Source organism: Pezoporus flaviventris, unplaced genomic scaffold (genome assembly GCF_033815535.1).
Source record: "Pezoporus flaviventris isolate CSIRO_AGI_PZ_B2104156 unplaced genomic scaffold, CSIRO_AGI_Pfla_v1 ptg000001l, whole genome shotgun sequence".
NCBI classification, from domain to species: Eukaryota; Metazoa; Chordata; class Aves; order Psittaciformes; family Psittacidae; genus Pezoporus; species Pezoporus flaviventris.
This window is the reverse complement of record NW_026892549.1, coordinates 11,732,651-11,747,014: the sequence shown is the minus strand read 5'-3', so window position 1 is coordinate 11,747,014 and position 14,364 is coordinate 11,732,651. Positions and strand designations below refer to the sequence as shown.

Here is a 14,364-nt window from a genome sequence, read left to right as displayed (position 1 = left end):
CTCTGTATCATTAGTAAGGTATAAATATAGTTATGCAAATTTAACATCTCAGACTTTTAAATGAATTTTGCAATAGTATATGTACATTCAGTTACTAATATCTACTTAGATTGAGATTATAGAATCAAATACAAAAGTTTATAAATTCTTTTGATTAGTCCATAGGGGAAGAACAACACTGTTGATACTTTAACCATTCCTTTGGTAGTATTCATGTTATTGTTTTTCTTAGCTGAATTCAGATGTCAGCCAGGACGTTTTCAGTGTGGCACTGGGCTTTGTGCTCTTCCAGCCTTCATCTGCGATGGAGAGAATGATTGTGGGGACAATTCTGATGAACTGAACTGTGGTAGGTGATTATAGACATTGTAGACTTCAGAAAAATGGTAAACAGATTAAAATACCACCCTTTAAATTCTGTCAAGAAACTGCTTTTTTTTTTTTTACTTTTAAATTTTTAAATCTTTTAATCTTTAACTTTTTTTAACTTGACACTCTTATTCTTTTAACTTTCAGAGACACATGTGTGTCTGTCAGGTCAATTCAAGTGCACAAAGAATCAGAAGTGTATTCCAATAAATCTGAGATGCAATGGACAGAATGACTGTGGTGATGAAGAAGATGAAAGAGACTGTCGTAAGTAATGTTTAGAGAACTTTGTGCTGATAACTGTAGCTGGTTTTAAACAAGAAACTGAAGTAGAATACTGTAAATGTCCTACATATAAAAAAAACTATCCAAACCAGTTAATTTACAGATGGACAGATGTACAGTGCTTCATATAGAAGAGAACAAACTAAAATGTCATGTATTAACTTCACTTTTTAAAGTCATTGCAAAGAAGAGGGGTGTATAAACAGTTAATTTCAAGCATTTAATTGGGTTTCTGACTTAGGCTGAAACATCCATTTTACTGTTAACCAACTCACAAATGACTCATCTTCTTGAGGCTTTCATCTGCCATGCCTTGCAGCAACATATTTGAATGGAAGATATTTTTATGTGTCTTTTTTGGGAAAAGATGTAGATCCATAGCTGCTTTTAAATCCTTCGATGGAATTTTCCAGCTTTTGTATCCCTCTCTTCTGGGGTCTTCTACATTAATTTGCCAATATAGCTTGATTTCCATTTACTTAGCTGTTAATACATTTTCTAATAAATTCATTTTCATTCCTTATTTCTTAGATGTAAGTAGAGAAAATATTTTCAGATTTAGAATGGAAATTTATTGAGTTGCTTGTGGCTTTGATAATTTTTATAATAAGAATGATGGTGCTGTCTTGAAATACATCTCTGTCATTCGCTCAGTAATTCAGATCTGCTGATCTGATGTGGTTATTCCTGTTATTATTCCTGTTTTCTGAATTATCTTTCTCAAGGTTTGTATATGCTGCATTTCTGCAAAGAACACGGACTTCTTAAAGCGATTGCTGAGGACACAAAACCTTTGTTGATGGTCATGTTTAATGGCCATCTTCTAAACATCTTGGCAGAACTATAGCCTTAGACAGTATCAAATGCTAGTTTGCATGCAATGTTTCTTTAAGTACTTTAAGTGGGGTCAAAAAAACTCTGTGAAAGATAAGGGAGACTGCCTTTTTTTGTTATAAAGAACTGCACATGACATGGAAGGTTCCCAAAAGCTTGAGGTGTAGCTGACAAATGAAATCAGAGTAGTAGAGTCTACAGCATAGCAGTACTTAGGGACTGTGGTGGGGGAATGGGGTCAGGATCAGTGGTGATGGAGTTGAAAACTTCCTAGAGATTACTGGGGGTAGGAGAGTCTGCTGTGACATAAATGAAGCTTTTTAATTGTCTGGAACTCAGCCGTCAACCCACCTGCAAAGACATGGTGGGGAGTGGTGGAGGTTAATTTTTTGTTTCTGTTCTGCTTTACCTAGACTTTATTAGCTTCTCTTTTAAGAAAGTTAAGTGTGCTAGTTTATATTTTAATATAACCTCACCTGTGGTTTTTGAAAACTCTTCAGATGCCTTTGAGGAGATTGTGAAAAGGAGAGGTTTTAAGTTAAGTCTGCCAAAAAGTTCATATTGACTTGGGCTCCTGTCACAAGACAGATAACAGAGGAGATTATCTATTTTATTCTAATTTCACTGGATTAGGATTCGTAAGATACAGACCTTCTTTTTTTTCAGACGTACCACTGATTTTATATATCAAGTGACCTTCAAAAAGTTACATTTTGTACTTAAGGCTTTCCATATGTGAAATTGAGGTAATTATGCTGGTCTTCCCTGTAAAGCACTTTGAAATCCCCTTGTGAGGTGTCCTAGCTGAAAATCAGTATAATTTTTTAATAAGTGTAGTTAGCAGCATCGCCAAGTCTATAATGCTGTTTAATTCCAGCACTGTAAATTTATGTATGGAAACGTGGCACTTACTTAATGAAATAATAAAATGACTTCTAACAAGTGTAGAATTTTTTCATCTTGCCAAACACAAGAAACAAGAGTGATAGTACCAAGAAGCAAATCACTTCAAAACATCAGGATAGAAAAGTTTGTTAAAAACTTCATGGAGTTCCCTTGGTAAAAGTGGGACATTCATGTGGGAAAACATTATTAGAGTATAGATCATAATGTTTTCCACATAAATACATTTCAGCTTAGAAACATTTCAAGGTTTTAGTACCTATGCAAGGTTTTAGTACCTATATCTCTAAAGAAATCCTTATGCATTTGACCACAAATAGCTTGATCACAGTCTAGTCCAGATGCATGTCCTATATTCATCTTGCCTCTATACTTTCAGTTGTGAGAGTTTAAGAAACAGTAAGATCCCACATATAATCTTGTGAGGGAGGCAGTTGAGAGAACTGAGGATCTTTTTTGTTGCCAAGTGTCTGTTTAATGCAGTTAAAGCTTTAACTTGGAGCATCCTGAAAGAATAAGATGAATGTTAGCTGCATCTTTGCATCTTTAACTTGCTCTAGGATTTGTCCAAAGCATTTTCTGCCAAACTGACTTTCAAAATTGATAACTGGTGTTTTAGGAAGTTAGGAAAAAAAAAAAAAAGAAAGCCTGCCTGCTTTTTACTTAAGTGGTTTGTTGAAAAAAAGTCACAACAGCCACTTTGTTTATTAGATTCATTTGACATTACTGTAATGTACAATATAATGCATTAAAAAAAGAGAAAATTATAAACAATTATAAACAATATAAACCTGAATGCTGTTTTCTCACAGATGTTACCTAAGTGATGCTAGAGATATTCAGTATCTGAATTTTGAATCCTTAATATTTTTTTCTTTAAAACAAGTATTTTTTTTCTATTAGCAGAAATTTCTATTTTTAATTTGGGATCCTTTTATTTACAGCTGAAAACAGTTGTTCTCCTGACCATTTCCAGTGCAAAACAACAAAACACTGCATTTCTAAGTTGTGGGTATGTGATGAAGACCCAGACTGCGCCGATGGATCAGATGAAGCTAATTGTGGTGAGTACGCCAGTTGTTTAGAATGCATTGCTGTAGATTGGCATTTTTGAAAAAACTTAACAAAAGGATATAATCAACCCCCTCAATATGTCCTCTTTCAATGTATGGTAATACCTATCTGATATGATAGCTCTGTCTGGCTCATGCAGTTCTTGTTGAATGAAAAACTTTATGTAAGTAGTCTCATATAGTCTCATCAAACTTCATATTATACTGTTATGTTATTGGCAGGAGCTGTAAATGAGTATCTCATTTAGAATATGATGACATTCTTGATTTTTCTCACAGTATTATTCAGCTACTGTCAATTTATTCTGCATAATTTGTTGCTGCTGGAGTTCATAAATAGTGAAAAAAGTTGTAATTTGCAAATGGTGTTATTTAAGACTAGCTGTGCAGAAGGGTCCAGAGCAGATTCCAACTTGATATGACCAACTTCTGCTTCTCCCTGTGAGCTCTAGGTAGTTACATGCCCTAACACACCACCCCACAAACTTGGCATCCCCATAAGAATTCTCCAAGAACCGCCAATGAAACTGGTATGAAACTTCTGTAATTAAATTTGATAGTTTGAGGAGGCGGATTCTCTGCAGAGAAGATCAAGGACAGAACTGCACCATTACCAAGCCAAGCCCTAATGTCGATCAGATTTTGCACAATATTCAGAACCACAGTGTTCTACCCCACTGGCACAGATTTTTTAGAACATAAGTACTAGCTTTGAATGCAAGAATTTCATTCATTGCTCTTTTGAAGATTCTTTATTGGATCACAAGTATAACTCTACAGTTTTTAGTATGCTTCTCATTGACAGAACAGGTGAGTCGATTATATTTCTGCAGAAACGACTGAAATTACTAAGGCTACTCACAAAGCTGTACATAATATTTTATTGTATACACCTAGTATGCTGTTTATCGTCACTTGGAAAAGAGAAAGGTATTACACTATATAGTAGTAGTAGCTGTTCTCAGTCATTCATTACTTGTGTTTTTGGAAAGTACTGAGTCAACTTTTGCAGTAAATAAAATAATAAATATCCACGTGGGAAATGGATTACAGATAATCATTTGGAGTAAGTGGATCAATGTTGTTGGGAAAATCACTGAACATGGATGTCAGTGCAAGACACATACTCACCAAGTGCAGAAAAACTCAGGCTGTAAGAATAAAGTGCTGAGAGCACCAAATTTTCATGGATATGTTTCAAGCAATTGACACGAGCACATATATGAAAATGTTGGAGCTGGTAAATATGCCTAGGAAACTGAACTCTTCCACAACACTGAAAATCAGAAAACCATCATTTGAATTGTCAAGAAGGGGAAACTAGTTAATCATATCGACTGGAGAGAAGTTGCAATCCAGGAAATCATTTGGCTTGAGAAAACAGTATGTGCAAGAGAGATGAACGTTTGCCATAGATACACTTTATATCCCCTTCTTGGCTATTACAGAACCAGCCTTGCACTATTCACCTTCTGATCTACTTCATAGGTGCTTTCTCCTGTGCTGTCTCCCATCACCTTGATGCCCAGCATGTTTTTTTCTTCTGATTTGGACAGCATTCCAAGCTTCCAAACTGTGAATTTGTATTTTGAGCAACCCATGCAAGCCCAACTGATACAGCACAAAGGGTCTTAAAATAATTCAGCTAATAATATCATCAAGACACAAAGTTTAAAAGCAAATAATTAGAAAAAACAAACCTAATGCTGAAGAGGAAAAATTGTATTTATAATAGATAGTTCACTGTTATTCATCCTTTCAGCCAATAGAAAGAATGACTTCCAAACTACGCAAACAGTAAAATGGTATAGAGGTGCAGTGCATGCAATCCCATGTTAAACAGACTTATTCAATCACAATATATGCAACTAGTTTTTGCCGGTTCATATGTAAGGTTTATCTTGCCTTTTGTTCTGTCTCTGGCAGTGACTGAAAGCTAGTATCTAGGGAAGAATATGTGAGCCATGCAGGCTTGTACTTAAACTTCCCTGACATACTATTCCACCCTCTAGCAATCTGAGAATCTGGATATTGTGAGTCAAATATAGCCCTGTGTACAAGTACCCCTGATGGATTTCAGTCTCTCTTAACATTTGTAAAGTTTTACAGCATGCTTCAACAAGGAGTTCTGCAGCTTAATTATACACTGCCCTGAAAATACACCTAATTTTTTATTTCAAATCTGCTAGCTGCATACAATGCTTTTATTTTTTGTATTGGTAGGAGATAGAACAATTTATCCAAATTCACAATCTCTTTGCCTAACATAGTTACGTACACATATCTTCAGAAGAACAGGGTGTGTTTAATCACATTTTAAACTTTCCCATAATTTTAGTATTTGTTTAAATGACCTAATGGTAGCAGTAATTTCAACACTGTTTGGACTTCAGCATTGTTTTGGGTTTTTTTCAGATGGCTATTTTTATGAACAATTTTGATCTAATTAAATTCTGAAGCTGCAAGCTGAGTATAATAAAGATCTACATGTAATAAAGATCTGCATATGTTGATGTAGTACTAGGTATCATCTCTACTTAATTTCTAAAATGCTTACAATGCAAAACTTGTGTAAAGGATAATCTTCTGTGCTTCAGTGCTACATAGTCACATGTACTTTGCTTAGTCAACATCTGGCGCTGTATGTTATTGGAGATACTATATTGAGTAAATTTGTTAGAAGTAATCTGAATGTATTTAGTCTTCTGTGGTTACTTTCCAACTCAGACACCTGTAATAGAATTAGGAAATGTATGTTTATTAATTAGTGTAGGGTGGTTTTCAAAGAACAGTAGGTAGAGTTAATTCATGCTTTCTGTCTAGGTAATTAAGAGAAGCTGTTATATTATGGTATTCTTCACTCACAACTTTTAATAGTTTACATCAGAAAAGTCCCTGTTTGAGTCAGAATCTGAAGAAAGCTGTGTGTGGTCATAGAAAGTGACTATAATCTGCTTTAAAAGTTATATGTATTTCAGGTCTTTATTAGCATAATTTTCAACATTAGTATGACTGCATCCTGCTTCCTCACATTTTTAAAAAATAATTTTATTTCTAAGCTAAAGAGCCAAAGCAGGTTTTTTTCTAGTGATGAAGGATGCTGTATAAACTTAAACTTTCCTCAGCAGACCTATAATTTCCTGTATCAGGCATCAATGACAATCTGCCGAGTGCTAGAACAGGTAGCTGATCCTTGATCAAAAGTGAGTTTCTTCTCATTTTGAATTTAATCCTTCTCAGGCACACACACAGACAAATGCACAAATGTGCATGTGTATGGAATCAAAATCCCCAAACAGTAGTGCAGTGCAATTAATGACAAAATAATGTTTTAATTCATGGCAGTTGATGCTTGAATGGAAATGCTTTTAGGATCCATATATAATTTTGGGGGTTTGTTTTGTTTTCCATTTTAAGCCTTCATCCCATTTTCCTCATTGTCAGTCAGAATCTTGATTGTACTATCTAAAGTACATTCCCAGTTCAGTATGCAGGGAAGACAAACCCCAACCACTCAACAGCTGCCTCAGGCAGTAACACAAATTTCTGAGAAGGGGCCTTTGTCTATTCCAGTAGATCAATGAATCTCTTAATAACAGTTTGGAGATGATAGAAATATGAAAATTTAGTTATCAGTACATAAATTCTTTGCCTTTGTACCATTCTTATCTGAACTTTCATGTTTTAAGGTAGTCTCATTTTAAGAAAAATGGAAAGCAGTTTAGTATTGACAGCAATGAAAATGTGTCTGAGCCTGTGCATGCTTTTCAGGGTTCCACAATTCAAAAAAAAAAAAAAATAATAATTCTTGCTTTAGTTCCTTTGAGCTGATTAAATGGGTCTTTCTCAAAGATTAGATATTTGTTATACAAGTTCCCGAATCTTCAGCTTTGTTATATCTTGGTTCCAGTACTCTAGTTTTTTCCTTGACTCTCATTAATGTAAAGAAGGAAATAAAAGAGAAGCAAATCTAGTTCGTAAGGCATTGTCAAGTGTATGCTGTTATGAGAGTTCAGTCAACCCAAAAGAAGCTTTCAGATTTATAAAATGAAGAGAGACCCTTACAGACATGCAAAATATTTTGTATAGAAAAAATGTAAATATTTCTTGGTGTTTGGTAAAAATAGAGTAAAAAAAAAAGAAAGGTGAATGTTAAAGTGGTAATCATAAGTTTAGACTGCACTTGGATGAACTAATAAATAAATAAATAAAATCCAACCTTTCTTCACAAATGTAAAGATGCAATGCTCAAAAATGCATCCTTGAGACTAGATAATACTTCATGAAGAATACGAAAACATATACTTCATGTTCTCTTCATCCTAGCAGGTAGTTAAAATAAAGGAATCCTTCATTCAGAAGAATCCATCACTGGCTTCTGTGTATTACTGATTAGATGTAGGATTCATTTTGTGGGCAGATACGTTTATGAGAAATTGTAGACTTTACTAGAAGTACTTTAATCACTGTAGGATGGATTTCTGGTTTGAAACTTGATCTTTTACAAAGCTACGGAAAAAATTACCAGTGTCTTGTCTTTTTTCATGTTTTGTAATGTTAGATATTTTTATAAATTCTTACCAATGGGAGTATTTGAAATGTCATGACTGAAATGTTAGGCTGTCATCTTAAGAAGCATCATAGGAAAAAAGTACTGTGGGAGAAAACTACTTACAGTATTGGCAGCAAATAAGGAATAAATGCAAAAAGCATTATTATAATGACCAAATTTTTGAGTGCACACAACTGAGCTGCAACACCATTCACTTCCATCTTCTTGATATTCAAATGTAGTTTTAACACTAGTTTTAGAACCACACCTAAAACAAAGCACAGTAAGCAGCAGTTTGGGCCATAGTAACAAATCTAATACCTGTAGTTTGTGGTCCTTTCCATTTCACAGGCTGAGAATGCAGGTTGATTTAAGCTAGTGTTTCATTCCTGCTTCATTCTGTCAGTCATTAGAGCTCATTGAGTTCTCATGATAACAAAATGACATGAAATAGCCTAACAGAAATTTAAAAACTTTCTATTGCAATTTCATCACAGTGACACATAATTTTAAATATGTCATTGAGGCTTTTACAAAGCAAGCTTTCTTTTTTTCTTCAAAGAAAATGTCACTGATAACTTTTTAATTTACTTAATCTCATCTCAGTCCTTAGAACCTGAACGAATTACTCAAGAGATAATGTAAATAAAACACAGAGGCAGCTCCTTCCTACTGGAGGAGGTCAGGATGTTCATGCATCTCCAAGAGGCTTTGCTACAATGCTACTCTATAAAGAGGAAAGCTAACTGAAAATTGACTGCATTGTGAAAATTAATCTGTTCAGCTTTATATGCTTTATAATGTTTTACTTTGTACAAATAGACTTACCATCCAAGACATCAGAAGGTGAAAATATAAATCAAATACAAAGTTTTCTGTCAGGTATGATTAGTTTTAAACATAACATTCTAGAAATAATATTTTGTATATATTGCAATAAATATTCTTGTGGTTTAATGTGATCTGATCCTTTGTAAAACAGTCTTACAGATAAATCCAAGAAAAAGTCAATGCAATTTTTAAGTTTCAGTGAAATAATACCCTCTCCAAAATAATTTGAGATCACTTCTTAATTTTTTACTTAAAATGACAGTGTATATACAGTCCATAGTTTAATTTTATCATCAAATTTATAAGTGTTATCTCTTTTGATGTGAATGAATAAATAGAATCTTAATTCTATTTATTGCATGTGGTATGCAAAGTAAATTATTTCTGCAAGTAACATTTCAAGGATAATGGTTGCTCCTTCTTAAGTGTGTTTAGCAATATTGTCATGTCACACTTTAGTAGCAGTCTTTCCAATTTGATTCTTTGTCCTCAGTAATGTAAATAATATTCATTTTAATTGCAGATAAAAAAACTTGTGGGCCTCATGAATTCCAGTGCAAAAATAACAACTGTATTCCAGATCACTGGAGATGTGACAGCCAAAATGATTGTGGTGATAATTCTGATGAAGAAAACTGTAGTAAGTACCTTTTACCAAAGTGCATGTTGTAAGGAGTGGAGTCAGTTTAGAGGAAGCTTTTCAGTTTTGATAAACTGCACTTGTATGTGTTGATATGTCATCTCATCTGTTGAAAACCAGTTGACCAGAATAGAGAATGTCCATTGCTGAAATTCTCCAATTTTATTCATTCTTATAAAGAGCTATAAGTCTGTATTAGCTGTGAAAAACACCTGACCTAAGATTTTTCAATAATCTAATGAATTCAAAGTAAGTATTACAAGTAGTTTACTTTTGTCAGTAAGTTATGCATCACATTTCTGATCTCTGGATAAGAATCATAAAAAACTGCTCAGTGATAAAGTGATAAATGTTTGTTAACCATAAAGTTTTATCAAACTCTGTTTGCCCTTTACATTCATAGATTCATAGGATGGTTTGGATTGGAAGGGACCTTAACAATCATTTAGTTCCAATGCCCCTGCCACAGACAGGGACAGCTTCCACTAAACCAGGTTGCTCAAAGCCCCTTCCAACCTGGCCTTGAACGCTTCTAGGGCTGGGGCAGCCACAGCTTCTCTGGGCAGTCTGTGCCAGTGCCTCACCACCCTCACAGTGAAGAATTCCTTCCTTGTATCTAATCTAAATCTACTCTCTTTCAGTTTAAAGCCATTACCCCTTGGCCTACATTCATTATATTTCTGAGATGGTTTGCCTTGTTTTGTATCATGAGACATTCATTTCTATAATACTTAATTGCATTAAGAAATAGTTGTTACTCAGTGTACCTCTGTTAGCCTAGTCCTCTCCTAACAATGAAGCACCCGAATGCCTAATAAATCTCTATAATACCACTTTCAGTGATTTAATTTAGATCTGCTTCTCAGGAAGAAATGGCAAATTCTTCATGGTTTTATCTCATGATTGTTGCCTTTATAAAATATTTCGAGAGAAATTTTAAAAATACTTCTCAAGTGTCTTCTCTTCAGTTAATAATTTCTGTTCTTTATTTCTTTTGTACTTAGAAATACAATAAATTAATATCTTCTTGTGTAGATAATCTTGAATGTATATTCCTGATTGTATATCATGAATCTGTATTTAGTGTCTCGGAGGTAATGACCGAGAAATCATAATAAATTAGGCATTCTAATGCTGAGTATGTGCTGTTTGTCCCTTTCTCCAATTTTTGATACAGTATCTATAAATACAAGATGTCTGAAGACTAGCTTTTTCTGCTTGAAATGTTAAAGTGGATTTGTCTGCCTTTTTCTCCTAGTTTCAGCTGTAACAGTTATTTTTCCTTCCTAGTAGCTGGTGTAGGGTTGAGATCTGGCTTTAGTCTGCGAACGGTGCTGATAAAATACTGATGTTTTAGTTGTTGCTTACTCAGCCTTTACCCTGATCAATCTCTCATGCTCTGCCAGTGAGGAAAAGTCATGTCCTGGGTTCAGCTGCAAGAGTTTATTTTTCTCCTTCTTAGTAGCTGGTGCAGGGCTGTGTTTTCACCTTTAGTCTGAGAACAATGCTGATAACACACCAGTGGTTTTAGTTTCTAAAGTAATGCTTACTCCCATCAAGGACTTTTCAGTCTCATGCTCTGCCACTGAGGAGGGGCACGGGAAGTCACGAGGAAGCAGAGACAGGACACCTGAGCCAAACTAGCCAAAGGGGTATTCCATACCACAGCACGTCATGCCCAATAAATAAAGTGGGGAAATGGGAGAAGTTACCCAGGAGGGGCAAGTTGCTGCTCGGGTCAGGATGGGCATTGGTCAGTGAGTGGTAAGCAGTTGTATTGTGCATCACTTGCATTTATTGTTGGGTTTCTTTCCTTACACCTTTCAGTTTTATATTCTCTCCCCTTGTTATTTCCCTTATTTAGTAGTAGTAGTAGTAGTTTTATATTATGTTTTAGTTATTGGACTGCTCCTACCTCAACCCCTGGTGTTTACATTCTTTTGATTCTCTTCCCCATCCCACCCAGAAGTGGGGAAGGAGGGGAGGTGAGCGAGTGGCTGCGTGATGCTGAGTTACTGACTCACTTAAACCATGAGACTTTTAATTACTATTTATGTTTGAAAATGTGAGTTACTGCAAGCAATAGTGCTGTAGTTTTCCCATGAAAGTCACCTAAAGGGGAAAATGTCATCTGGTTCAGTAATCACTCAGAACCATTTATTGTTATACACCCGGGGGTAGGGTTGACACACAAAAGATTTCTTAACTTTGTGAGAGATTTTACTCAATAATTTGTTATTAGTGCTAGTAGTATTCTTTCAATTTTCATATATATTAAAATACTGAGAAGTTATTTCATATTCTTTTATTCTTACATAAAAGTAAAATAGACATGTTATTTTGCTGCAGCAGTGTTAATCTACATGACTGGAAAATGTTTTGAAAATTTGAAGAAAAAAATCATACCAAAATACAATTTATGGAATCATAGAATCATAGAATAGTTAGGGTTGAAAAGGACCTTAAGTCATCTAGTTCCAACCCCCCTGCCATGGGCAGGGACAAGTGTCACACATCTTATCTGAAATCTGTCGTATGTGACATGGGATGTATTTATCACCCATTGTTAATAATTTTCTTCCTTAAAGTTCAGATTATCATAGTAGAAAGTGAATTAAAGAAAAAAAAAAAAAAGATAACAAGGGAGCAATCATCTGCCTGGTTTCCTTTTTTAAAAAAAATATTAAGCTTGCCATCTTTTTCTTCACATCAATAATTAAGTTATATATTCAGTTCTTGGCTGTTCTCTAGACTTGGAGAAAAAGACATCTGTAGTTAATTACAAGGGATGGAATTAGTGAGTTGAGAGTATGCAGACACAGCCGGTGCATCAAACTTAAGGCCAGAGTGGTGAACTCTAGAATGACTTTTTGATTTTACTTTTATTTTCTTTTGCTTGTCAAATGCATAATTCACTTAACTTTTGTTAATATTCCATATATTCTGCTGTTTAGAGTAAATACGGTAGGTATTTACTGACACAACTGTAAAATTTCAAATCTTGGAAGCATTGTGAAAATACATAATACTGTTTCGTTGTTTGAAATAGATGTATAAAATTCTTTATAGGCTGTCAAGCCACTTATGTAATAAAGTGTAATGAAACGAAATTAGAATTTCAAAAGCATTTGACAAAATTCATTACATTGTGCATTATGATACGTTGTTCATAGCATACATGAATATACAAAAGGTTGTCAGGCAAGTACATCAGAAAAATGAGTCGTTTCTTAATAATGCAGACTGAATTCATTGAATTACAGAAATTCAGTGGAAGTAACTCTACACAGTTTCTTTACATGCACACACGGATTCCTGCTGATGTTATCAGAAATTAAACAGAATGTGTGTTAAAAAGTATCACATACAGGTATGAAAAAATATTAGTGATGTAATGCAAATAGTTGTGCCTGTTATGACTTTGTTATTTAAGTGTAGTTGTCTTACAGTCTATTGTTCTTTGGACCCTCCCAGATAGGTAAGGAAAGTTATACGTCCATACTGAGTTAGCCCTAAGCAAAGTAGAATGCATTTTTAACTCTTCTGAGGTACTATCTTTTTGAAGGGGAAATTTGCTTTCAGAGTTTATTTGGATTTTTTGAAATAAAATAGAGCAAAAATAGTATTCAGGGAACTGGAAAAAAGGAAAATTCCATAGTAATTACTATCTTATTGCTGCTGAAAAGAAAGCAACGGTAATATTTTATTGAACATAATTAAAGAAAATATAATACTGTAAACACTGAAGCAAAGCAAATGTAATAATGCTGTAGACGGACATTAATTCAATCATTGTAAAAATATTACTGTTGGTGGAGAATCTTCTCAACATTCTTGTGTTGCTCCTACAATTTGTCAAGAAAACAAATTAGTTAATTTTGTCCTGGAATAAGTTTGTATCCCAAAATGCAATGAGAACTAGCAATTATTTAATGTTTAATTGAAAATGTTTTAAACCAGCATATTGAAAGGAACTAACCTGGAATGTCTCATAAAGTCACCTTGCCAAAAGCAAATGTGTCACTTTCACATCATAAAGTGATGTGTACCAAAGTTTTTTTCTTTTATCTACGCCTACCAGTCTAATGCCTAGATTAACAAAGAATAAGTGTTGTCTTTGTTTTGGTGAAATACAAAGATAAATACAAGTTACTTAAAGGAAGTAAAGAAAATCTTTCATGAATGCCACATTAAGTGTGTGTGTGGGGAAAAAACATCTATGACCACTTTAATTGTCTTTACAGGCATTCATGTTTCAGGATTTTCCATGTTAGAGATTTTAGCAGTATTGTAATAGATTATTGGAATTGTAATTCCAATAAGGAAGGGTGAATTTGTTTTTTCCTCCTCTACTATTTTGTCATATGTACTGGTTTTGGCTGGGATAGGTTTAATTTTCTTCATAGTATCTCCTGTGGTGCTCAGTTTTGTATTTGTAACCAAAGCAGTGTTGGTGACAATCTGATGTTTTAGTTTTTCCTGAGCAGCGCTTACACAGTCAGGGCCTTTTCTGCTCCTCACCCCACCCTACCAGTGAGTAGGCTGGGAGTGCACAAGAAGTTGGGTGGGGACACAGCCAGGACAGCTGACCCCAACAGACCAAAGGGATGTTTCATGCCATAGGATGTCACACTCGGCAATGAAAAGCCAGGGAACAGAAGGAAGAAAGGGGAATGTTCAGAACTCTGATGAATGATGGCATTCATCTTCCCAGCCATAATACATGATGAAGCCCTGCCTTTCTGGAAGCAGATAAACACCAGCTTGCATATGGGAAGTAGTGAATGAATGACTATTTTGCTTTGCTTGTGCACACAACTTTTGCTTTACCTGTTAAACTGTCTCATCTCACAAGTTTTCAAACCTTTACCCTTCTG

General features: G+C 34.6%; 1 protein-coding gene across 1 annotated transcript in view; it reads left to right on the top strand.

The window, feature by feature from the left end:
- The window catches only part of LRP1B (LDL receptor related protein 1B), a 794,792-nt gene that overhangs the window by 708,391 nt on the left and 72,037 nt on the right, over positions 1-14,364 (top strand). The window contains exons 63-66 of the mRNA XM_061444942.1: positions 233-349; positions 517-636; positions 3,336-3,455; positions 9,371-9,487. Of these exons, the coding sequence (XP_061300926.1) occupies positions 233-349; positions 517-636; positions 3,336-3,455; positions 9,371-9,487 (474 nt within the window). The remainder of the gene's footprint in view (positions 1-232; positions 350-516; positions 637-3,335; positions 3,456-9,370; positions 9,488-14,364) is intronic.